The following is a 27,525-nucleotide window of genomic DNA, read 5'->3' as shown; positions in this document are numbered from 1 at the left end:
CCATCACGTTGCAGACACTTCGTACTTTTGCATAAACGTGAGAAACAGCATTGATATAACGTTGCACAACGTCGGAGGGCCGCTGAGGGTCTATTAACATTATAGCGTACCCATTAACGTTAACACGCGGACATTTGCAATATAATACTGCAAATTGCACTCGTAGCGGATAAATATAATTTTTGCACGTTCGCGTAATGATCGCGTAATTTATAATCTATCTTCCTCTTGATTGAAATAATTTTAAGATATATATGTATATACTAGTGGCAGTAGTGATTATACACACACACACACACACACAAACGATTGAAAGGGAAAATTTCTTGAGCGAGCCTTATTAATTTATTTTAATATCTAATATCGGATATTTAAAAAAAACAACGATAGGCTAAATTATTCCCCATGGATTTATCGCAAATAATTCAAGCTAAAGCAGACATTTCTCGTCTAAAATATAGCCAGACGATTGCAAGAATGCGCTTTCTACACTCGTGGCCCCGCGAATGTCTTATTTATTATCATTATTTATAACAGGACGGATCGCGCGACTCCCACGTTCCCACGACACGACGTCCATCGTGTGGACTGCGAGGCGTGCGATTTCGAACTTTACCGCGGTAAAGAAACGATATATCACTAGTCACAGATGATTTCTCTAATCGTCGTGGACATCACGTTGATGACAGCCGTGACAGGTCCCCACGTGGGCGTTAATATCAGCATAAAACTTTGTGGCAAAGTATCGACGCGACGCGACGTGACGCCGGACCGTGACAGATTTATGCGTGTCACGTGTTGCCGAAGAGAAACGGCAAGATTTAAAAGGAACTCAATTTAATATGACGAGTGTGACGCGTGTAAATTGCCGTTGTATTTTGTGTAATTATATAGGTACTGAAAGAAATGACTAAATCTTAATGTATTTGTTTGAATACTACGTAAACATTTACTTACAGTAAAGAAATATTTACTCAATAAAAAATTATAGTTAAATTAAACTAAAGCTAAAGATATTTAAGCAGTATGTGTGCTTATTATTAATTCACAAAATTGACTATATTTGCATGGTTAAACTAACTATAAGTTGTTAAACAAAAATGACTGTAAATTATATAATTAAATGATGATAATTATACAAACCTTTTCTCTCTCTCAGTGCTTATTTTTAAAGAGCTTGCCCTGGAACGGTAACAAATGATTTATCTATCTCTTTCTTTCGACGTGATTAATATTTCAAGACACGTTCTTCGGTGGTCGCGACATTAGCATACAATACGAGAGATCGATAGCGATTTATAGGAATAACTTTGCTTCTGCGTGTGCCCTAAGCAAGTGACGAGAACATTCGCGTTGCATTGGCGGAAATTAATTTGGCGATTTGTAATAATTGAAAAAATTAAGGTCGTTGAGGAGGAGGCCTCGCTGTTTCCTGGAGGCTCTCGTGATTCATTCGCTCGATCACGGCGTAATTCTCGGCCCGCGTTCGTCCACGCGCGATGCAGGATCGCGGCGCGGCGGTCCATAAATTTGTTTTCGCGCGCCAATCCCGCGACCGGAACCGGGCCGAGCGAACAGTTAAGCGATTCTTAAGCGGTTAAGTGACTGTAAAAAGGTACTGCGGAGGCGTCAAGTCGCGACGCGTCTCTTCGCGAATCGCACGATGATTCATCACACGCGCGCGCCGTGTCGTCCCCTGCTCGCTTCGACGGCGCCACTTCCGGCTGCCGCTGCGTGCCGCACGCTGCACCGACGACGACAACGCAGTCCTGCGGCTTGGTGCAGCGACCGAGATACGTTTCGTCTTGGAGATTCCACGATAACGTAACGATTAGATCACGTATGTAGCCGAGAACAATTTTATGCACACAAGGAAGTGATTCCGCATTACATGTAATTATAATTCGTATTATTAGATCGACAAGAATAAATCAATTAAGAGAAATAATGAAGAAAGGATGTGACCAATAATCGCATTATCCGAGATTTCGGGCAACTTCTAGCATGGACATAAGATTTTATGTTGGAATCTAATTTATTATAACATACACTCTATGTCTATAAGATCACATGAAGTTCGGAAACACTTTATTTAGAGAATTATTGTTAAAAGATATATTGGTGCGAATATTTAAATAAGTAATCCCAAAAATATATCAATTTTTAGAAAATGTTTTCTTATGACTCGTATATAATATAATCATAAAGAACAAAGGTTCGATATGATTATTTTTCAATATATTTTCTCTCTGATCAAAATGACTTTTCTTGACTCATAATCAGTCTAATTACATCTAGCTCTATGTGAGTGCGTACATATATTATCCAGCTGGATATTATCTCTTTCCGAATCTAGAATCGTCAAATGATATTATGACTTGATATTAGCATAATTACTTCTATGCAAAGAATAACGTTTTAATTGCATAAGTCTTTAATTAAAAAATTGTAGTAAAAACACAACGTGCACATATTGCAGAAGATAAATTGGAGTTCTTAATGATAAATTCTTATTAATATAATAATATCGCCCTTCATAAGATAGATAGTTTCCTACTGTAGAACCGGGACTCTGAACTCGACGGACGAGAGTTCTCACACCTTTCTAGTGGTCCATTATCTTCCGTCTGCTGAGCCGCGCCGGTGGTCGCGGCCTCAACGAGCTAATTTTGCGAACGCCGGCTCGTCGTCGTCTGGTCTTTCTCACCGCGGCGGCGGGGAGGGAAAAGGGCGCACGCCGGTTGTTTCATCGCCTTGAAACAGTAGCCGGGAATGGGTTCGAGGAAGTCGACCGAGAAAACGGTAGGAGGGCGATGGCAGCGGGGAAAGAATCGGGGTAAGACGAGAGATACAACTAGAAAAACGCGAAGAGTGGAACGGTGAGAAAAGGGACAGGGTGAGATTTCAGGAGGGGGGGGGGGGGGGGGGGGGGGGGGGGGGGGGGGGGGGGGGGGGGGGGGGGGGGGGGGGGGGGGGGGGGGGGGGGGGGGGGGGAGACGCGGAAACGCGGGAAGGCGAGAAAAGGGTCGTCACTTATTTGGGTCGAGAAAGAAGCATGGTTGCGACGTCGTGACCCCAGAAAATTAGATAATTTCGATTCACGTCCGCGAAGTAATTATCGTTCTCGAATTGACTTCGCCGGACGTAACAGAGGAATCAATTAAACGGACCGAAAGTTAACTTGGCGAGTTCAGACGACCTCGTGAAGCGCCACTCGAAAGAGAGTTGATCGAGATCTCGGATGGCAATCGCGACGGGCCACAACGATGTTCTTATTATTAACATTATTTCGCATCTTTGAATTCTACGAGATGAATTTAGTAGCTTTTTCTCGACAAGTAAGAATCTTTTGTGAGAAACTTAAATGAATGTTATTTTTGAAAGATTATGACGTTATTTCGCGCGTTTTCTTTACGCTTAAATACATGTTTTATTTTGCGTCATATATTTTAAAAGATTTGTAACATTTCAAAATTTTAATAAATTCTGAAAAGCATAGTTTTCTATTTTGTTGAAGTGTCTAAAAAATTTAGCTAGATACAGACTTAAAAATAATTTTATTGGTTTATCAAAATAATTACATAGGAATCTCAAGTACGATGAGTAATGCTGCAAAAAGTTTTGACGTTTCAACAACCAGTTTGAGTTCTATATAATTATTTTGATAATGCAAAATTATTTAAAAAATTTTCATTTTATGGACACATCAATTTTCAACTTATATTTTTGATATCGTTGACATTTAAAAAGATCATCGTCAGCATTATGTACGCAGCGTTCGTAATAAGTAGACGCCGAACGAGCGCAGAGAGAGACACATTTATAAATTTCTATCCGTAAAAGTTCCAAGAAGCAAGAACGCGCTTCCGGTAGTTACTCTTTATTCGCGCCGTATATGTGCGTTGTAATTGTCCCGTCGCTATTATACACGCAACGTTACGTAAGCGACCGTTTCTGAGCCGATGATGAGGCTTTAAGGAAGCCATTATGGCATTTTGTTTCCAGGCGAACGTGAGCCAGGCCGAGTACGAGAGAGCGCACAGAGAGTACCTGAAACAAGTGCAGCTGTCGCACGATGGACAGAAGTTTAGAACGCGACGGGACCTCCATGTATTCCAGGCTGCTGGTAAGATCATCTGAACTCTCCTACCGTCAAATCCTGCTGGAAGTCGGATTCGTCGCAACTTTCGCGGAAACGGAGATTATTTATGCGGCGCATATATTCCTATTTTCTACGAACCCGTTCTACAATGAATAAATAATAATGAATGTAATGTTAATTTAGCATATTATAAATATTAATTTTATGAAGAAGTATGCTTCCAAAGTTTGTTTCCAAATTCTGTCGAATGTTATTTTTTAAGTTAATTTTTTCGTAATGTTTGTATTACTTTTTATTCATCTTTTATTGAATGAATTGTTTGGGATACGTACCCAGATAGTAAGCATATTGTCGTTATTTTGACATAAAAATATTGTCATAAATGTCATTTTGACGGCAGAAATAATAATGAATAACATCAATTTGTTATTTGGGAATGTTTATGTTAATAGAATAATAATTCTATATAATTGGAACATTCATATGTTACATTTAATACATTTGATATATCCCAAACGGTCCACGTAAGTTTTTCTGTTAATTTATTACAAAATAAACATATAAAAATTAACATAAAAAAATGTAACACTTTACACAATTTGAAAGCAAATTTTTTGGAAGCGTGTTTCTTCAGTAAAGTTAACATTTATAATATATATTAGTTTATTTTTATTTATTCATTTTAGAATTTACTTTTTTAAAACTTTATTATTAATATGTTTATTTATTTACTCATAAATTATTTCAACATTAATTATAAAAAATGTTATATATTAATTTTATACAAAATATTTAAATAACATATTCCCATTTATCTTAAATTACTACTTGAGTATATAAAAACATAAAAATTTAACAGAAACCGGTTTTGACACAAGTACGAAATGTTTTAACGAGATTTTTAACTGTATTGCCATTTATTATTCGAATAATTGCTGCGATCATTTAACAAATTAAACAGATGTAAAAATACATGATAAAGAGTGATTCTCTAGTGACTGTAAATTACGAAGAATTGCGCGACCGAGAATTGTTTCTTGTAATCACGTATGATCTCTCCGAGATGTGCGTTCTATAAGAAAAAACAATCGAATAGATATGCAATCGCTGATCTAATCGATCTAATTTTAATTTTAGAATTAAATTAATCTCAGAGTCTTAGTTGGAATTCTGCTTCTTCCACGAATTAGGTCTGCACTGAGATGCCGGTTGCATGCGAGCGAAAAACCTTCTCCGCGCACACACTCTACGTATCCAACAAAAACAAATGCGGAAAACGGGGTTGCAGGCGGCGGGGAGCGGGACAGTAGAGGAAGGTGCAACGATGCAGTTTTCCACCGCGGCCTGTCGATACGTCATCACGACTCGGCGGAGCGCATTCAAGTCTCGGCACGGCCGGCGTGGCGCGGCGCGTTTCGGTTTCACGACGTCGGCCTCTCAGCGATCGATCGTTCGAAGGATGGGCAATAAAAGTCGCGTCTCGGGGAAGAAAAACGGCCGTGCAGAAACGGGACATCTTGCCGCGATGCGAGAGCAGTAACGAGAGGCGCCACGGCGCGCCGATGTATTTACTTTTCTCGAGTCGACGAACTCGTCGCGAGAAATTTTTCCGCGAGTCTCGTCTCGTTTTGCATTCGCCGTCGCGTTCGAGAGGTACGATTTCGCGAAAGCGAATAGCGTATTCCACGCGACACTCGACATCTTTAGACATCCGAAACATGTTCTGAAAAGTCCCGTTTATGTTTATAGATATCTAAAATACGCTCCAAGCCCAAGAGAACACATAATGACTTTATTTTGATTCTTAATGTCAATAAACAGTCAAATTTTGTAATAAAAAAATCATCTTTTTGATTTACATGACGCCAATGTAAAGTCATTTTGACTTTCTCTTGACTCAGTGCGGTGTTCCTTGGGTACGTCCATGTATAGGCGCAGCATAAGAGTCTTGCATAACGCATAATACATTTATAAGAAAATGAACTAAAAGTCCTTCATTTCCTTTCTTTTCATGAAATAAAAAAACTCTGATTGATTGATTTGCCTATGCTTTATGCATTATGCGTTATGCAAAGTTCTGTGCTCCAGCCTTATAGCGAACGGGACGTTTGGACAACTATAAGGCTTGAATTGCTGCGTGGAATTCGCCATCGCGATCGGAACGTAATCGATCAATCGTGCGCGCGCGCTCGCGACGGGGGATCCCTCGCGGCAGGAGGAAAAAGAAGTTTGCCGGAAGCGAGATCTAAAAGCGTGTTTCTTCAAGGATACTGGGAAAATATACGCACGCTATTATTGGCCGTCCACCTAATTTCTCTCGCGGCGCGCGGCTGAGAGAGGAAAAATACTTCGCCGACTTCGCGAAGAGCGAACGGTTATAGTTTAATAATGCGTTGAAAGGAACTGTCGTCGGGCTCGACGACGTCTCGCAATCGAGGTGGCCGATAGGATGTGTAACATTCATTAAAATGCTGTAAGGCTGACGACCCCAAAATCAAACTGGCCAAACTAAAGTCGCAGAGAACACAAGTCATTATAACATAAAAGTGACGTCAAAATGGCTCCAAAAGGATATAGAAGTCACTTTTCACTCAGTAATCACAATGATTCATTTTGACGTCATTGTGTCTTGTTGTTTTGCTTGGGATGACAGTAATGGGGCTTGGTAATACATTACGTTTGCAATCACATGCATTATTTATGTATTATTTCGTTTTTATTTACACGCGATTTATAAGTTACTTATTCGAGACCAATTTCGTGATATGATAGGTACATTTTAAGAACTATATATTTACGAAATTAAGGAACAGAGAAATCTTATTTTCCAAGCTATTGATACACACAAAAAATATTTTCCTGATAAGAAAAATGATTGTTATTATAAATAAGTTTACTTTTTTTCTTTGAGAGGTTATCTTTAAAAAGAATTTTCTTGATAACAGTCTTAAAATATACTCTTTACAAATAAAAAATTCATTTAATTAACTCGTCATGTACTCAAATATTTATTCATTTTTGAAGAATATTAAAAAATTGCCCTTAAAGTCCAACATACCGATGGAGAGTTAAATGCAGTATATATTTTTTTGTGTAATAATAAATTATACATTAATAATACTCAATTATTGGGACCAAGCAATTTTCCATGTTAATTATCTAAATTTATGGTAAAATTAATAATAATCGTAGAAGCAAATTAATGACATGATGCAGCGTGGTGATCAATTAAATTAATCTTGAAATTTAACTTTAGAAATAATTTGCTCAAGTCTCGGTTAAATTAATTTTGTGTGCGTCTTCGATATATCCATATTAATTTTAAAAAGTGATTGCTCAGTCGGTCGTTCCACTCTTGTGGAGAAATACTATTGAATTAGTGAAAAAAACTGAAAAAAATTACAACGAATAGTATACAACTTTTTTTTTCTATAAGGATAATTATTTTCACCGTGCCAGATTCGCGAAATCCGAGATGCGCTGGTCCGTCCGCGCCTTTCGTCGCGTCGACAAATTAAGACGTGGATCCCGCTAATGAATCCCACAAGCGGCGGCTCGTCGGCGCGCGACTCCGCTCAATTACAGCCGCCCTGAAAATAGTGGGTCAAAGAGATAAAAGTCGGCACGCATCTGGTTGAAAACGGGACGGGACGGGATGGCTGGCGACCACCGCGGTGTGCGCGCGGTTTTACGCCGGCCCGCATAACACGTACCTAGCACGCCGCGAGTGGGCTCGAGTCCGTCTCAGTCGAGTCGAAACCAGTCTGAAGTGGGTACTTGTCTATACACCAGCTATAGAGGTGCGTAAAGCAGAAGAAGAGCAGGAGGCGGAGGAGGAGGAGGAGGAGGAGGAGGAGAGGAATGGTCTCTCTTGATAGCTGGCCTCTCCCCGGAGTGCGCGCACGATGGGCCCCGTCGTGTGTGCACGGCTGTTATTATGAAATAGAAATTCCGACCGCGGCGGAATGCCGAACGACGAGTTCCCGAATGCAATAAGAACGAATCGCCGTGGCAGAAACACACTGCAAGAAGTAGTTCCCACAAGAAGTAGTCTACCTTGCTTTATCCGCGAGACGTCGTTGCGAGGATATGCCGATATGTGAGAGATCATGAAGCAGCGGAACCCCCCCCCCCTTCAGCCCTCTTCTATCCCATCCCTATCACCTCTTGAACCACCGTTGCTCTGAATTTATAATTTCACCCCCCGTGTACTTTCGAGTACTTACTGCTATTACTTGGGTTGGTATAGAAAGACCCTCTGTAAAAAGATCTACCACTTGGAGTTTACTTTTAATTTTGTTAAAAAACAGTTTTTTCGAGAAACATATAGATACTCTTAGCTTTTTTATTTCTTTTTAAAAGATCATTTTAATTACCCCGGGGTAATTGTGTCCCGCTGAGTACTTATTAATCGCAGCTTAATTAGTCCGAGTAATACCTAAAAATAGCTAATGAAGGAGAATACAGGAGGAGTGAGATTATAGACTAGAACTTGAATTCGTCTCCGGGAATTTCAAATTTATATGGTTACGAGTAGGGTTGTTACCTCGGCTGTTAAAAGTTAATTTACAGTTCTCGAAGTTTTTGAAGCTTTTAGAACTAAAACATCATTGATAACGAAAGATAGTCGGGAGAAACTCTCTCTGGCCTGTTACTTTTGAAAACTACGAAGATTCGAAGCTGATTCTGAACTTTCGAACTTTCAAAGTTTAAGTGTTTCGAAGCCTCTAGCTTCAAGGTTTTCGAAGTTTTTACAAACTTTGAAAGCATTTACAAAGATTCGAAGTTATTTATTTCGAAAATTCGAATTCTTTCAAAGCTTCGAATCCTCGAAGTTGTCAACAAGTCGTGAGAGGATCTCGCTGTTATTTTCCGTTATCGGTCATGCTCTAGAAGCGTGACCTCCAAAATGTCAATGGTTTCGATGATTCTATGAAGAGTAGCGCTGGTTAAATGTGGGGCACCGAGAAATGCAGATGCCGTCGGTTATTCTTCAGAGTATTATGGCATGTCAGATCGATTGGGCTAATTCCGGATTTTCTAGTTCCAAAATACACGCCGTATCATCGCTTAGTTTATTTTTAAGCGTCACATTAACGTGTGGCATTGATTAAAATGGCACCTTTTTCGCCTGGTCTAATTTATGTTAATTAAATTAGAATCCCAAGTTATCTCCGTAATATGGAGATAGCCAAGAGAATTAATGTGCCAAAATATAAAATGTTCGAGTCAACTGTAATATAAACAAAATCTCTGCTAACTGTTTTACATTAATAAATTATTTTATACTTTATTAACTACGTTTGGTTTTCCAAACAAAATTTTAATTCTGTTCTTTGATTTATTATCTCGAAACCTGATACTTTTAATTGCTTCCAACATCTAACTTTAATTGGCACCTCTTTTATTTAATTATTTATATATAAGCAATCCTGTCTCTGATATATTATTATTAAATTAACAATTGTGTAATTTCGATTCTTCAAAGTTTCGATCCTCGAAACTTCGAGCTTTAACGTCGAAGCTTTGAAGTTGAAATGTCGAAATCTTCGAAGCAAGTTCACCAGCCCTATTCGGCATCACTAAACGGGATCAAAGAAATGAGATCTTTGTTATTCGAGAGTTCCTTCCCGGGAACAAGCAGGAGACATTCACGTCTTCGACTCTAGCTTGAAAAGTCCAACATTTCGATCGGGACTTCAATCCGAATCGTTTCTCGATTACGTGTCTCGTGTTTGGCATGCGCATCTGAAGTTAACTCGCCTTTTAACGACGCTGTTGATACATTCTCAGTTCCGGAGAGGGCGCGATTTCGGAGAAGTTCCGCGTCCACGGAGGGTCACCTGCGCGTAAATCGCGGCACGCGGCGGTTTATTTTCGGAGCGTGCCATCGTGTGATACAGCCTAATAATAAGCACGGCACGCCGACCGGCGCGATTGACGGCCGCATATGTGCGCGTGCAGATGTTATTTGGGGTAATATCGCCTCGCGATTCTCTCTCCGCCGTCACATTCGAATTCTCATCGGGTGACGAGGGTGCCATATACGCGCGCGGGGCAAAACACGCCCGCCCTCACCTCGAATCGTTACGGCAGAAATGGTCCGGATTCCGTGGATTCCTAGGCGCTTTATCGGCCGGTTATTTTGCGCCAATACCTGGTCAACCGCCAAACGGGACCGTCTGTTTTCGGTCGTATCTGTCGCGATTCATCGCTGAGACCGAGGTCGATTGAATGAATCGACATGTTGCTGGATGCGCGTCCATCGCTTCAGCGGATCCAGAAAGGACTCCACACAAATTATACCGAACAATGGCTTTGGTCAAACTGACTAAAACTATATATTTTACAAATTATGAGATGCTGCTCAATAAAATTTTCTTAGACAAAATTATAAAAAATGAACAGATTTTGCTGTAACACTATTTGAAAGTTGGGTCTAATTGGATTGCAAAGTATCCCTATCTGTTAAACTATTCATTTTTTTACTATACAATAATACTTTTACGCTCAGACATAATGAGATAAATCAATAGGGGATGTAAAGAAAATATATTGAGTTGAGGAAAAAGTCTCTACATATATATATATATATATATATAAAAGGAACTTTATTTTATAATATCTTCGTTAAAAATAAACAAAATTTAAATTTAAAAAAAGGAATTTTCAAACTTAAAATCTCTACTTTCGAAAGGTTACTATATTTTTTGAGTTTCTGTGAGTTTGGTAATTTTTAAATATAAAAGCAACGAACTGAAAAAAATGAAAAATTTTTATTCACTTTGTACATCTCTTACGTGTCCAAAAAAAATTTGCAAAAATTTTCAACTGTCTGTCGTGAAAGCTTGAAGCTTTTCATACAAAATCGTTAATTCCTACGATTTTTTTGTTTCTAAGTTATTCGCGAGTTAAATAAAGGAAATATATTTCTGACTTTGATTTCTCATAACTCCGTTTAAAATCATCATACCGCAATTAAAAAAACAAATATATGTAAAATACGGAGAATCAAATATATGTAAAAGGACTTTTTCCCCAACCCAATATAATACTGTAGTTACTTTTAAAAAGATGTAGTTTGTAAATACGCAAATTGCATAATTTTTTTGAAACTATGTATTGTCTTTATACCAATTGATTTACCTCATTATTTTGTGCATACAAGTATTAAAGTAGTGTTACCAAGAAAATTAATAGTTTAGTAGATAAAAATACTTTGGATCCAATTAGCCCAATTAGTCCAATTAGACCCAAGATGGCAATTTTCAAATGATGCTAAAAGTAAAATCTCTATCAAATTTTTACGATTTTACTTAAGGAAACTTCAGAATCTCGTAATCTATAAAATATCACAGTTTTAGCTAATTTGACCAAAGTCAAATTATTCCATATGATTTATGTGGGATTCTTTTTCAAAGAAGGTTAATAACTTAAAACGCGCCACAAACAAAATCTTTTTTTAATATTAAATATGAAAAGATAGAATATCATGTTATATTATTTAAATTATTATTATATATTGAAAAAGTATTATAAAATGTATAATTTATAAAACGCTTTATTTAAAAATACATTTACATAAAAAAAAAAATAATAATAGAATCTATAATTTCTTATATCTAGAAATTTTTTAAATTAAAAAATATTTTTGGTATATTAAAATTGTGTGTGTTTGAAATTGTTTATATCAGTACCAATTAAAAATATAATAATAGCACACGACAATTTGTTAGGCTGAAATAGCCCCCCCCCTGTTCTCATTATATAATTAAAAATTTTTATTTATTACAGAGCCGTTTTTTTATATTAGATTAAAATTAGAATTGTGATTAAGAGAGCATTTTAAAAATATTTAGAATATATAACACTTTGCTATAAATATTTTTAAAAAAGAAAACTAAGAGGAAGAGATCTATAGTCTCCGCCAGTTGTCTACGGCCGCATCTGCGGCATTCCATTCCTCAGGTGCTCCCAAAATTGATTCTTGAGAAGACGCGCAATCCCTCGGATATAGAAATCCATTTCCTAAGGAATCTTTCACGAAATGGGAGCTTTGTATTCACGTATCTTTTGTCTTGTATTTGCGCTTTCGGTATTTATAATCGCTTTTCGCGCGCCTGAAATTCCTGATCGCGGGAAAGTTAACAAGTATTGTAATAGTAATGGAGTAAACGATAAATACGATTTTGATCTTTCATCTGGCAATCAGATAGGTGCACGAGAAATTCCCGTAATTCATTTCAATATAGACAAATGAAAACTGCGGAAAATAAGAAATAAAAGTAAATCCAACGTCACGATGAGTGATTGTAAGATTATAATATCAAATTTTTTATACCTAATTTTGAATTATTTTGAATTATTTTTATAAATTTATTGTGAATTATTTTTATAAATTGTCACTGTTCTTTGAATTAAATGATTTTATTGTCTTTAAATGTCGAAATGTATCATTTTATTTTAAAATATGATAAAAAAAATAACCAAATCTACTCCATCAATTCATTTTTATTAATTGAATTGTTTAGTCACAAAGTGTAAACAGCATTGCAAATCTTTAAATGACATTACCATTATAGAAAATTAAAAATAAATGCAATGTTGCGTTTATGAGCGAGTAATTGATAAAGAAAAACAACTCGGAATTCGTATCGCTCGTAGGTGTTTACATGTAATTAGCGGATGAGCAGTTGGCACGATCGCGTGATGTTCGCTCTCGCGATCGAAGAAACCGTGCCACCTCGCCATTCGCGCGACATGCATCAAACGCAACTCTAAAAGTATCTATCGTCCCTCTCTAAAAGTAGATCTTTCGTTGCGCCGCAGCTCGAAAAAACAAACGATTTCACCGAAACGCGCGGGATGCACGTACGCCGTTATTCGACGAACGTGATCGCTGGGAAACGTCTCTCGGAAGAACCGGAACGATTGATCGATCGATTCGAGAAACTCGGTTCGTCGATCGACACGCAACACGGAGCCATCATAAATTAATTTTACATTAATCAGAGACCTGCACTTGATTCCCCAAATAATGTATGTCTGTATAATTAATTACCTATTTATACGCTGAGAAAATACCTACTAAATTTTAATAAATATTTTTTTAATAGAGAGAGATTGTATATTAACTTAACATGTACAATATGTAAATAAGATACAGAAAATAAATATGTACTAAATAAAAAATGATACAATAGATAAGTAAAAATAATGATTTTTATGCTAATTATAAATATTTATTAAAATTTAATACTTTTTCTCAGTGCATACAGATATATAGCTTATAATTCAATTATTATTTATTAAAAAAAAGATCTTTTGCATAATTATGTATTTTATGTACGATGCTCTCGTGAATATATGCAGTAATTCCTGTTTGATTTATTATAGAATCGACGACTGAAATTAAAGAGATGTCTTTAAAAATTAATTTTAGAATGACGACAGGACTACAATTATTATAGAATTTTATATGAATTTCATTGTATAGAATTTTGATTTGTGTTAAATGTAAATATAGACATAAGGATACAAAATTATGTAAAAGTGTATTTTATGTATGATTTTGCTCTACTTTTTCGCGAGGGGAACATCGACCGCAAGTTGGCAGAAGAATCTGTAGCGAGAGAACATCCGGCGGTTTTCTGCGGATACTCCGCATGTATATATCAAACGTTTACAAGATCCTATTTTTCATCCAATCACGCGAAGAAACCTGCGAGAAATAGGCGTAGGTCTATTTGCAGAAATACACTCGGTGGACGAAGGATTAAGTATTGCTCTTGCTCTAAAAGCAGAGGATCCCATGGCGCCATGAGAAACAAACAGAAAAAGAGAGAGAGAGAGAGAGAGAGAGAGAGAGAGAGAGAGAGAGAGAGAGACAGAAAGAAGAGAAAACTCGAAAACGTACGATTCTACCGAACATGAAACGACGTGGTGCGTTGGCCTGTCGTCAGACAGATAAATTATACGGGGAACGTGATAACCAAGAAATGTGTCGAGACTCTGAAAATCGCTCGATGTCACGAATTTTCTCTGCGGGGAGACGCCAGTCTCCCTCTTTGTCTCTTTTCTTATATATGTGTATGTACGACGTCTCATAAATAAGAACGCTAATCAGTAACGCATTCTGAACACGCGGCGAAGCATGGAAGGGAACCTTCTCTCTCATCGCCCAATTTCTAAAACATAATTATATTTTATATACATAATTATATCATCGTTAATGTCTATTTCTATTAACGCAGATTTCTTTAAGCTCGATCGGTTTAACTTATTTTTTATCCTTTTCAAGTTTCAATGATTAAACTGAAAAAAATTACTAAGTTTAATAAGTATTTATTTAAATATCCTTACAGAAATGTAATACTAATAAATTAATCATTTATTTTCAATATTAAAAGTATTGTTAATAATACTTCTAATTCGCAAAATAAATGATTAATTAGCCAATATTAGTAAAATTTCTATACGGGATTGTACTAAGCTAAACATTTACTTGCAATAAATAAATATTTACTTGATTAAAAATTGATACGTAAATAAAAATAATGATTTTTGTACATAATAAATGTATATTTACGTTTAGCCAATATTTAATTAGTACTACTCAATAAATATTTACTAAAATTTAATAAATTTTTTCAGTAAAAAAAAGATAAAAGAATAAATTAAATTAAGAGATTTTTTTTTAAAGTTCATCTATATAAACATAAATAGCGCGGCAAAAATTTTAGGAAATTTTAAACAACGCGCGAACAAATCTATTATTTTCTACTCTCTCAGCTATCTCTTAGCGTGTTAGCGATCATCTATTCTCACGGCTTATTTAAAGAGTTTTACGTAAGAAAGAAATTATAGAGCCACAAGTTTAACCACTTTCACACGTCGAGATAAAACAAATAGAGTCCTCACTCAGATTCTTTGTTTCCGTCTTTTCCTTTTCATATTCCTCGTACCTTCCTCACTATCGAGATAATAATCTTAATCGTTGCAGCTGTAAATTTAAGCGACTAGATAAAACAGATAATAAATTAGATAATAAACTTGTAGAAATATTTTGGATGAAAGTGTGCAGTGCTATCGCTACTATTTAAAATCTTTGGAGTGGAATCTTCCTCTAAATAATAAGATCTCATTCTTAAAAATCGACAATTGAGTTACTCTTTTTCAATACTGGCTCAATTGTTATTCTTTGTCACTCTTTAGAATTAGATTCCGCTTTAAAGATTTTACAGAGCACGTATCCCGAGACCTTCCATCCCTTCAATCAAAAAAGTACAAATCAGTCACTTATAATTAAATATGAAATACATCTAATTCTATACATTTCCATTTTACACACTGTACTGAATATATGATAGTCCAACCAGTCAAAAGTTGTCTAAATGGAGTGTCCAATCTCTTTCTTGAAGATCTCTATACCTAAATACTCCGTAATTATTATCGCGGCATTCGTAATACTGGCGCCAACCACTTGAGTACACTGCGACAGGCTCGAAGAAAAACGGTGTGTGGTCGCTGATGCCTCGTAGATAATTAATGGCCCCGCGAGAGTTTTCCTGAACAGCCTCGCGGGCCCCCATAAATAAGACTTAATCATTGAGTTAAAAGGAAGAACGGAGAGAAGCGCGAGAGAATATCAACTCTGCAGCAATCGAAACCGGATTCTTTCTCTCTCTCTCTCTCCCCCTCTAAAGAAATTATCCCTCTCTCACAGAGAGAGAGAGAGAGAGAGAGAGGAGAGAGAGAGTTCGCACCCGTTTCTCCTTTTTTTCTCTCCAAAGAATTTATCTATCTAACACAAATTCTCGCACCCTCATCTCTTTCATCTGCAAGCGTGACTTTTACAGCTGCCGAAACGAGCCATTTACAAATTCTAAATCCTCCCTTTGAGCGGTCTCGTTAATAGTGCGTTCGTTCGGAAATATTTACGAGATTGGCTCGCGACCAATTCCTCCGGCAATATCTCGAAAAGAAATAAAATATTGCGGACAGAAGATGACAACATTTTCTTTTTCTTTTTTCTTAGAATGAAGCAGATCGTCATCGTTAAATCGAAATTCAAAACACGCTACGCTCTTCACAAAATAAAAGTCACACGCTGAGTGGAATAAAGAATATATTGCGGAACAGATCTAACAAACAAATAAATTTATATATTTATTATAATAATTATTATTACTATTAATTACTTATAATATTGCATATTTAGTATCACATATTTAATGAAATGGATTAGATTACTTATTGACTGGATTCAGCAGAAAATGTAGCTTTACAATTTGTAAGATTGTAAAATTCTTTAATATGATTGATTTATATCAGTGATTTAAGTTCAGCGAGGAACTAAAGGCAACAGCAATCATGTTAAAGAATTTTACAAAAGTTGCAAATCTACTTTTCTGCTGAACGTAGCCATTGTTTTTGTTTAGTCAAGCATCACGTCGCGAGTGTTTAAGGAAAATTAAATTCAAGAGTCTTCACCTAAAATCATTTTTGTGGCACTTTCAAATCGTTTCGTAGATCAATGAGATCGGCAATACTTGCTGCGGCCGATTTTGTTAGAAGGCCGAATACCATTCCGTGACTCAGATCGCTGGCCGTGTTTGTTTATGCGCGACGAGTATCCATCCGGCGGAGTTTCGATTCGCGAAAATCCTTCTGCCATTTACGTGGGCGAATAACGCAGATCTTCCACCGGAGGCGAGAATGCTCGTCGCGAAAAGCGCGTGCATCTGCATATTCTGCATCCGTAAATACGCGTGAGAAAATTGTGACAGTGTACGTCGGTCGGTCGGTCGGTCGGTCGGGAATTCAACAGTTCCTGTCATTTATGTAATGCTACTTTTAAAACAACCCCGACAAAACATCGTTTCCGTTTGCTTCTCTTTCATTAAGCGTGTTGCGCTTTCATCGAAAATTTAGCTCGAGCACGAAAGCAACTACGATCGCACGAATCATCGAGACACATCTTGTTTTACATCGTATATAAATTTTACTAAAATACTAAATATATTATTCTAATTACATTACACAAGATTTTATCGCTTATTTATCATTACCAATAATTTATTTTAATTAAATTAAGCGATACTTGGAAAAAAACTTTTTTTTCTTTTTGTAAAATGTGTGGCAAAAATATGTCTCGCTCACATGGAAAGAATAATTTTTTCTGAAACATTTAATTTAGATTAGAAAATAATTTGTTGAATTATATATATCAAAATAATTACGTAAGAAAACTCAAGCATGATGAGCAATGCTGCGAAAAGTTTTAACATTTGAATAATCAGCTCGAGTGTTCTACATAATTATTTTGATGAATTTTTAATTTTTTTTTTAATTTGTATTTAGCTAAATTTTTAGATATTTTAGTATGACCGTTCTTTCTATGTAATTGTGTTACAATATGTCATAATTCAACAAAATATGGTATCCAAAAATTTAGTAGATACAGATCTGATAATAATTTTGTTGGACTGTCAAAGTATTTGTGTAGGACACTCAAGATGATCAATATATGCTGCAAAAAGATTTACGACAAAGTCTTCTAGAAAACTTGATTGATTTGAATCGTTAAAATTTTTTAATGTTAATTGTAAGATGCAATTTTGATGTAATAATTGATTCTAGAATATAATGAAAGTACGGTCTTTCTTTTTTCTTTATATTTCTATTCTTTTTTGAAAGCAATTCCAAAATAAAATTTTTTGTTTGTTATGTCATTATAATAAATGTGTGATGTGTAAAGTGTGAAGATTTATCAGTTCATCTGTAAAAGACAAAACTGGAGATATTCCAACCATAAAGCGCCATCCCGTATACGTCAACATCGACTTGAATTTAAAGATATTCACTTTTTCTTTTTTTGGTAGTCTGGTTTTGTTCAAGGGTCACGCAAAGGTTCGTTCCCTCTGCAACGGTATAAACGTAGACAATAGGCGAGCTGTTCTTCGTCGCGGCTCTAAATTTACCGTGAATATAATCTGTAAATCTCGAGGTATACGTGTGTAGCACGAACACCACGTTGACAATGATGACAAAGCGAAACTGAGTCACGATTACGAGCAAGAGTCTTGCTCAGTCTTCCGTGTCATTGTTGCAAGAATTCAATTGCAACCTAAACGAAGAGTTTTTCCCCCGCGCTAATTAATACGCAGGAACTGGAATCTGTTATCTTCCATTCGTTTTAGGTCGCGCTTCGATGACAATGTTGCGTAACGCGCAACATTCTCTATTAGTAATTAATTACATTTTGCCGAGGCGATATTGCTATTACATGGTACTACATTATTACGAGATGCATTACATTCTACTAATGACATTAACACCTTCTCTCTGGATAAGTATCAAAGACAATTTATCTATGTAACAGCATTTACACATTTAATACTATAATATTGTAATTAGAATTCGCTAATGGCCGTCGTAATATATAAAGTCATCCGATTTAGAAGTGATCCCGATGATGCGAATTTGCCGACTCCACAACTTCTCATTTACGTAACGATATATGTACTCATCGACGGATCTTTCTCGTTACAGAACATCCGGGGAACAAATCGAGCCTTGGTTTCAGCCGGAGAGGAGGGTACCATCGTCACTCCCTGTACTTTCCCGTCGCGATTTCCGGCGACGCGGAGGACGTCACGGTCGATCACGCGTCCCTGAGATTTCTTCTTCAAGGTGATCACAGACGTCCACGTGATCTCGAGGCGCTGGTCTATCTCCGCACGCCGACCTCCCGACGTCTCCTGCTGCGGCGCGAGATCCCGCAGGGTGAGCCGACGGGTTCCCGGTGGATGGAATTGGACTCTACCGAGGCAGCTACGAGCTGGCTCGAGTACGGTCTGGAGAACCATGGCCTCGAACTGGAATTTCTTCACGATAGCCGGCCGACACGCCGCGAGGTTTCCCACGCAACGTTGAACGTGTTCACCATGTCGGAACCTGGAAGTGGTAGAAGGAAGAGGTCCACTCCCGAGGAACTGATGCCACTGCACAAGGGTCGGCGCAGCCGGTGCAAGGGTGACAACAACAAGAAATGCTGCCGGCACGAGTTGACGGTGATGTTCAAGGATCTAAAGGGCTTCGAGTTCATCGTATACCCGAAGGGCTTTGATGCCGGTTACTGTAAAGGCCGTTGCCCGCCTCGGTACAATCCAGCGCATCATCACGCCTTGCTACAGAGCCTGTTGTGGAAGGAGGACCGGAAGAGGGTACCTAAGCCGTGCTGTGCACCCAGCAAGCTCGACCAGCTGATGATCGTCTACTTCGACGAGAACCAGTCAACGCAGCTGAAGGTGTCCTATTGGAAGAACATTCAGGTGTTGGAATGCGCCTGCTCGTAAAGAAGAGGAGAGGAAAAGAGAGTGAAACAGTCTACCATGGCCGAGGACTCACCAAAGAATCGTCCGAATTGTAGTTCGGTGATGCCATCCGCATTCGCGTTAAGATACTACGACACTAATAAAATAAATATACTGATAATGTAACGAAAGTAAAAAGAATGTACTGTCGTTCGACTTTAAGATTTTCGTGCACGTGCGCGATCCCCTTAGACTTCCATTACTTCTCTCTTTTCTTTCTTCGTACGATTCGGACGATCCAAGGCATCACCGAACACTCAGACTCTGTAAAAGCTCGCCTAGGGTCTCGCATCGACTGTGATACTAACGATATTTACTTGTCATTATATTCCTTATTATATAGCGATCGTATTTTATATTATTAGGACATTCTCACTCTATTCAGACCCGGTTAAGCGGAAGCGAATCGTTGCGAATCGTCGATAATAGTGAGCAACGATGACTACCATAACAGAAATCCAATATTGGCCAATTTATTACTGAAAGACAATAATTAATTACTTATTTGGAGTATTAAAAGCACTGAACAACAATGCTTTTGATAGATACTTAAAATAAGTAATTAATTTTGGAAATTTACACTTTTTTCGTATAAAAATGAATGTTATATATGTGTATAATATATGAAAGTTCAGTAAAGTTAATATTTCTATTTAGTGATACAATATTTGATAGTTAAAATAAAATTTTTCGAATTTTATCTTAATTATTTTTTAAAAACATGTCTATACTTATTAAAATAATTTTTGATCCTTAAAGTTTCAAATTGCCACTAAACTTTTTATATTACTTCCAAGTACAATATATAAAAATATAGAAAAATCTGTAATTTTTTCATAAATTTTTCTTTTTAAAAAATGCGTGTGATAAATTCTTAAATTGGCCAGTAGATTTCTGTAAGGACATGTCTTCCTTTTTTAGCCGGGTAAGCGTCCCCGCCATCATCTTGTAATGCATACTCTCTATCTGTTAATTTATTATAATCACGCTAGGCTTCTGCGAAACGAGCGGGTCGATGTCTGATGCTAACGTAACTTTGTGACACAAGTTCTTCTAAAGTTTTTGCTCTTATCGAACCTGTTTTGTATCGAGGGTTTCGTTTAGTTCCTATAGAGTATTACGAATGGAATCTCTGAGTGTCCCAAACAATCTCTCGATTCCTCTGCCGCTCCTCCCCCCTCCGCAAAAATTTCCATTACATAAATATTTTCCACGAGATCCACGTCGATCGATAGCCGCCGCACTGTAATCTCCATGTATGCGTGAGCATTTCGAGTTTTATCTGTGAGATAATAATATTATTCGCATTTTATTGAAGCAATGTGTATCGTATATTTATCGAGCGTTCAACAAGATCGATGAGAAACAAGATCGTTGTTTTTCTAATGCGTCTGATGTATCAAATTGTATAAAAAATTATGATTGCGTGCACTATTGTAAAATTATAATCTAATTAACCATCTAGCGGCGCCCTTTTATTGTCGTTATTCTTGTCCCTCTTATTGTCAACTTATCTAATGATGGAGATCCATTTATAGCGAAGTCTTAAATATATGATCTATCAGTTTCCAATAAAAAGACGCGCTTATTTCTCTTTCATCTCCTACTGTGCGTTGATAAATCTAAATAAATTGAAATTTAAATCAAAATTTGAGTTGATTTTATACCAAGAAATACCAATTTTTACAATTGTCTTAATTTTAAATTAATTTTTCTTATATATTAATAAAGGAATAAAATTTATTAAACAACTCATTTTAGAGAAGATTCATAATACAATACTATTTATTTTTATTGTAACTTCACAAGTGATCAATATATGATATTCTTATCCTTTCTTTCTTTTTTTTTCTTAAATTTCGACAATATCTTTAGAATATATATATATATATATATTTTTTTTAATATATATATAAAATCTTTCTCTCTAAGTTAGCTCATTTGTTTAATCATATAATCGAATTTTTTTTAAATATAAATTCGATTAATTTATAACTTCCTGCGGACTGACTACTGCATTGAGATAAGAGAGACTTGGAATATGAGTCTTTCGTTACACTCCACAAATCGTCAAAATTATTAGAGCAACATATTGCTGTAAGAAGTTACACAATCTTATATATAATTCAAATATCCCGCCCTTCAAAAGATGCAAATTGATGCAAATTCAAATAAAAAGATGCAAATTAAATTCAGTAGCTAAATTCAGGATATCAGGAGAACATGATTTGAAAGAAGTAATCTCTTCTTATCTCTGAAGCGGCGCGAATTTCAAAATGTATTTTTACAAAATACGAATAAATTTTTCTTATTACAATTTTGTATTAATTACTATCATTAGCGAATCGAGATTTACGAAAAGACAGAAGTCAAATACAAAATTTTGCGCTAGTCAATGATCGTTATACATAATTAACACGAAGCAGCTTTCAATAAAAAAAAAAGCTCATTCTTCTATCACTTTACGGTGGTATTTAACTAAAGAAAATTAGAAAAAGTCCTGCGAAATGATTCTCATTTTTATCGAAAAAACAAAGAGTCACGTCTTCTTACAATCTTTCAAATTTTTAACATCATGTCTTAATAATTAAAATTCAAATATTTAGAGTAACGCAAAATTAGAACAAAGTTCGATTTGTGATTTTTATTTATCTATAATGATATTAATTTATCAATATTCTATTATTTTTATTATTTATAAAGTTGTAGAGTGTTCTATAGACAACATTTCAAAATTAGAATCATACAACTATTAAATCGATGTTTTGATGCGATCATTGTGATTTTATGAATAGAACACAATGTAAAGCTACCATTGACGCGAAGGGTTATCTGACCACGACAGCAATAAAGTTTTATTAAGCGTGACGCTGCTGCTCACCCCGTTTCGAGTTCGAAGGTTACCTTGTGTGCAATCACACGCATTTATGCTACACCGAATCGTCAAAAAACTATTATACTATTATATTTTCAGCGACCGATAATGATGAAGAAAAGGCAAAGCGATCTTCGCTCTCTCTTTAATAAGCACGTGAGTTTCACTCACAAACTGTAATCGCATCAATAATCATAAATCAAACAGAAATAGGTCAGCATCCGTGTTGATGAATGAAATATTTCGTTACAGTATCTTGAATGCAAAATCTGGATTAAAAATTACATTTACAAAGATGACGGTTTTGTTTATATACACAGAAATATATAATATAAATGAAGGATTATAACGTGAGATATAAGTAAAAGTTTTATCTCCTGGACGTTTTGCCGATTCCTCTTTTGCCGGAGAATAAATGCTTCGGCATTTTATTGCCAATAAAACGATCTCCCTCGCCTTTGAGACCTCTCCTGGCCATTTTCTTCTGTGCCTTATGAGCTACACTTTTCAGCATCATCTTCATCTGCAATAAGCGCAAACAATGATATATATTTCTGTTTATTGCGTAAATACAATAGATGTAAATGTTTTCGTAAATTAGAAAATAGTTGAAATGAGATATTTTCAGTTCTTTAATAATCTACATTTTTTTTGAAGAAATTGAACAAGTTAATTTAAATTTAATTGTATTTTCATTTTAAGATTAATTTAATAGATTAGATCACTGTTACGCTGAAGCTTTCAAATTTACATCGTTTATTTGGCTCTGACTTACTTCTGTGTTTTTAACGCCCATCTCATCTCGCGGTGGTCTCGAGACGCTGCGAGCACGCGACTGTGACGCCGCTTCCACACGCATACGTTTTCTAGCAGGTTCTGAGCGCGACCTGGATCGTCCTCTCGTTCGTTTGAAGTGCGCCTATATAGTTATAATTAATACAGAATGTATTATAATATAATATATATAATACTTGGTACAATAAAACTAATAAATTACAATAAAACGGTGACTAAATTAACAAAGTACGATATAAAAAATTGTCATAAATTATCTTATTGAAAACACTTAAATACTGGCACTCACGTTTTCAGTATCTTCCATATCCACACCCAGATCTTCCATCTGCTCCTTCAGTTTCGCGACCGATCGATCGCGGGTCTTAGCCGCAGCTGTACGCGGCATAATCGGTTTCGTAGAAGCCTTTAGTATTCGCGCCTCATCCTTCATAAGGAACTTCTTCTCACGAATCTGTTTCGCCAGCTGTTTGATCTCGCGCATCGTTTCTCCTAACTCTGGCACCTTATAATCGTAAAAACCGGCCTCCTCCCTCAACTGCTCTTCTCTTTCGAGTTGATTTAATTTCTGAAAATGAAAAAACGGTGTAGAAACGGTATATTTCGCTTTTGCAATCACGCATCGATATAATTAAGTTTTCACTGACTTCAAAGATATCTAGGTCTATGTAATCCGCTATATTATGACCCTCCCACATTTCTGGGATGATGTCGTATTTCTGATCTCCCTCAATATCGTAATTCTTCTTCAGATCAAGCACATAATCGTCTCCCATCTCCTCTTCTATCTCTCTCTCCAATTTACGCTTCCTTGTGGCTTTCTCCGCCGCAGCCTGCTTCTTCTTCAGAACGCTCTCCGGTATACACGGAACGCGATTAGGATCTATTCTTTTCGGTTGAGCAATGTGCAATCGATTAAGAAGTCCTTCCACCTATAATTATTATAAATTGTGTATTATAACTGCATATTTTACATGCGGATTTTGTGTTAAAGGATCTTTGGATTAATTACCTTTTTAGTTTTGATCTTTTGATCGACTCTAAAGGCCAAAAGTCGCTCGCAAGCCTCCAGTTTCACTTCCATCACGCCAAAATCAGTGATGGTGCTCATTTCTAGCACAGGTATATTTGTATCGTTTTCGAATGGCTTCAGAATAGCCCTCTTTTCCGGAGATAATTCTTCCAAACGTACGATATCCACTTTGTTCATGACTATTATTAAAGGCTTGTTCATAAATAAAGGCTTTATGGATTCAAAAAGTTTTACCTACATAAACAAAACGGAGTTTATAACATTAATATTACAGATCACAAGTGTTATATTTCACAGCTCACTTGTTCCTCCAAAGTGTGACCGCATTGCTCCGACAAGTCGCAGAAGTAAAGCACAGCGGCTCGCAAGTGAGCGAGAGCAGTCACCGCCTGCATTTCTATGACGTTTCTTTCTTCCAGCGGATGATCCAATATTCCAGGTGTGTCTATTATTTGCCATCTCAAGTATTTATAATCAGTATGTCCCACAAACAAAGATTTCGTTGTGAATGCATACGGTTGAACCTCTACATCGGCTCGAGTAATCTGTAAAATGAATCACATTATGTTGTAATAAAATACTATTTATAGACAAAATAATTGTAAAATTATTATGTATTATTTACTTTATTAATAAAACTGCTCTTGCCAACATTTGGGAATCCACATATGATTATCGTGCGCGTGTAAGGATCTATACTTGGCAATCGAGCCAAATGTTGACGGACTTGTTCAAGATATGTTAAATTGGCTGCCTGTCTTTTCATAATCGTGGCCATTCGACCCAGAGCGGCTTTCTTTAGCTGTTTACACCGATATAAGGAATCTCCATATTTTAAAAGACGAACATAATCCTTCGCTACACTGTAATCAAAAATGTATTTTATAAGACAATTAGAACAAATCTTGTAAATTATATGTAAATAACTCTTTTCTTACTTGTCAATTAAATGTCTCGCTGTATTTATCTGTCCAAGAGCCAACTTATAGTGATCCTTATCATACAGAACGTTCATTAAGTCAGCGTAGAATGGATGAACATCATCCAACTTGGGAAACTCTTGTATTATCTGAGATAATTTATCATGAAAGTTCTGTTGAGTGAATTTCACCTTTCGCGTGTAGAAAGAACGTATCCTCGTGATCTTATATTGTTTGTGAATAACAGTTGGTGTTTTCCGTTGTGTTTTTGATAAGATTATATCAATGAAGTCCTATGATGACGATAAAACTCATTACACAGTTTTGTGAAAAAATATTGTAATACAAAAATATAAAGGAAAATTAGAAAATGATTTTTATTTATTTTTCACATGTGCAATACACATGAACAAAATATATACAATATCATTTCTCAGTATAATTATCCAACTTTGCAATACATTTTGTATAATAATCAAAATATTCTGATTCCACCTGTAAAAAAGATTTTTGGTTTTCCTCAAAGACATATATACATTATTTTAAATTCTCACACTCTGATCTAATCTTTTAGTCCTACACTTCTGATTTTTATTTGTTGCAATCATTGAAGGAGGTCTTGTGTGGCGGGTGACTAATTTCAATTGTTCTAGAGTTCAGGGTTAATATTTCTAGTCAATTCTTATATTTAAGATAGTCTTAGTATAATCTTGAAATAAATCAATTACAAAGCTGTATTATTATTGTAAGATATTACTTGAGACAATCTTAAAATAAGATAAACTACAGAACTAACTGCAGAATTTAGGACTTATACTGTTGTAAGTACAGTCTTAAGATGTCATAAAATAATCTTAAGCTAAGGTATTCATAATCAGTTCTTATATTCAAGGCCATCTTAAGTTCAGTCTGGAGATCACAAACTAATCAGAAGGCTGCATTAGTATCTTAAGACACTACTTCAGACAGTCATATAATATTAAGAACAGACTATAAATGGCCTTGGTAACTTAAGATACTATTTATGTAAAACAATCTTAAAATAAAAATTGACTGTAAATATCAACCCCTAGGAAGTGCATACATAACTTCAAAGACAGCCAGAAATTTTCTTCGTTATATGAAATTTATGTTACAAAGCCAGATAATTATACTGAGAAATATCCAGCAAACAAAAATGAATTAAAATGGATTGGACATTTTGTCTATTTGAATGCATATTTTAAACAGCGAAAACTTTTTTTTTATTTAATTTTATTCAATTGGATGCAACTGGATTGAAAAACTGCGTTTTCTATTCAAAATTTTAAATTGAACAGTATTCACGATGTACTGAAAAAACTGATATTATTTTTAGATTGAAAGGCATACAAATATACTCCGTACAAAATTCCTATAAATGAATAAAAATGTATTCAGGATTGAAAAGGATTCATTTTAACATTCATGAATCCGTACATATATTTATGAAAAAATCTGAATCTACTTTAATCCATTTCAATCAATTTGCGTTTGATGGGATGATATTGTATATATTTTGCTAATCTATATTATGTAAGAGATCAATAAAATTTATTTTATTTTCCGATTTTCCTTTGTATTACAATAAATATTGCAATTATAATAAATATTAGGACATATCTAAACATATAAAATTTCAGATGATAAATGTATGTTACTAACCTTTGCAGTTGGGACAACCGCAATTTTCTTGAAATTGTACAAAACCATTTTTTAGCTTATTAAATTCAATGTTAGAGAGAAAACGTATTTTTCCTTTTTTTTCTCTTTTTTAATAAATATCCGTTGTTTTGAGAAAGCACAGGATATTTCACTTTCTCACGTCCCTCTGAGTCGGAAAAACACGTGTCTATATACCAGTTTAGGCTTTGCACAGTATATTCAGTTATCTCGCTGTCGGCACCTTTGATGTTAGTGAAGCCTAAAATGCGCATGCGCGAAATGAGTAAGTTTTCCAGTAACGCCATCTAAACATCCATCTCACTTTCCTCTTTCTCTCTGTTTCTTTTCTAGCTGCTCTATCTAGGTTATTTGTATAAACAGCAAATTAATTTAAATGTAAAAAAACTAAAAGAAATAGATTATAATTGTAATGCATTGTAAAATTAAAAAATACAAAAATAAGAAAATATAAAGTTATATAAATATTGTATAAATATTATACTGCAAAAATAATTTAATTAAAGATCGGCATAAGATGCTTATTATTGTTTTCCTACTTGATTGCTTACGTTTTTTGAGAATTATTAGAATATTGTACCACACAAAATTAATGCAGATTTTAAATATCATCGCTCCTATATTATATAGACTTTCTCAGTACTTCCAATTTGTAAAAAATTAAAAAATGTTCTTAAAAAAATATCTGAATAAAGTTTTCTAAAAAATTATATACACAATTT

At 35.6% G+C, this 27,525-nt stretch overlaps 2 protein-coding genes across 2 annotated transcripts in view; one reads left to right on the top strand and one right to left on the bottom strand.

Moving 5' to 3' along the window:
* The window catches only part of mav (TGF-beta domain-containing family member maverick), a 40,700-nt gene extending 21,131 nt beyond the window's left edge, over positions 1-19,569 (top strand). The window contains exons 2-3 of the mRNA XM_018542283.1: positions 4,006-4,126; positions 18,656-19,569. Coding sequence (XP_018397785.1) covers positions 4,006-4,126; positions 18,656-19,461 — 927 coding nt within the window. The 3' untranslated portion in view covers positions 19,462-19,569. The remainder of the gene's footprint in view (positions 1-4,005; positions 4,127-18,655) is intronic.
* Positions 19,570-22,353: 2,784 nt separating this feature from the next.
* On the bottom strand, positions 22,354-26,963 carry Non1 (nucleolar GTP-binding protein 1). Its single transcript, XM_018542318.1, has 9 exons — positions 26,786-26,963; positions 25,121-25,395; positions 24,808-25,045; positions 24,485-24,727; positions 24,162-24,416; positions 23,797-24,081; positions 23,439-23,717; positions 23,130-23,273; positions 22,354-22,877 (listed from the first exon to the last, which is right to left on the bottom strand). The coding sequence occupies exons 1-9, from the start codon at positions 26,831-26,833 to the stop codon at positions 22,725-22,727; spliced, it is 1,920 nt and encodes a 639-aa protein (XP_018397820.1). The 5' UTR covers positions 26,834-26,963; the 3' UTR covers positions 22,354-22,724.
* Positions 26,964-27,525: the final 562 nt, after the last annotated feature.

Source organism: Cyphomyrmex costatus, unplaced genomic scaffold, assembly GCF_001594065.2.
Source record: "Cyphomyrmex costatus isolate MS0001 unplaced genomic scaffold, Ccosl1.0 scaffold33, whole genome shotgun sequence".
Lineage (NCBI taxonomy): Eukaryota > Metazoa > Arthropoda > Insecta > Hymenoptera > Formicidae > Cyphomyrmex > Cyphomyrmex costatus.
The sequence above is the reverse complement of the archived record's forward strand: the minus strand, read 5'-3'. Positions and strand labels throughout refer to the sequence as shown.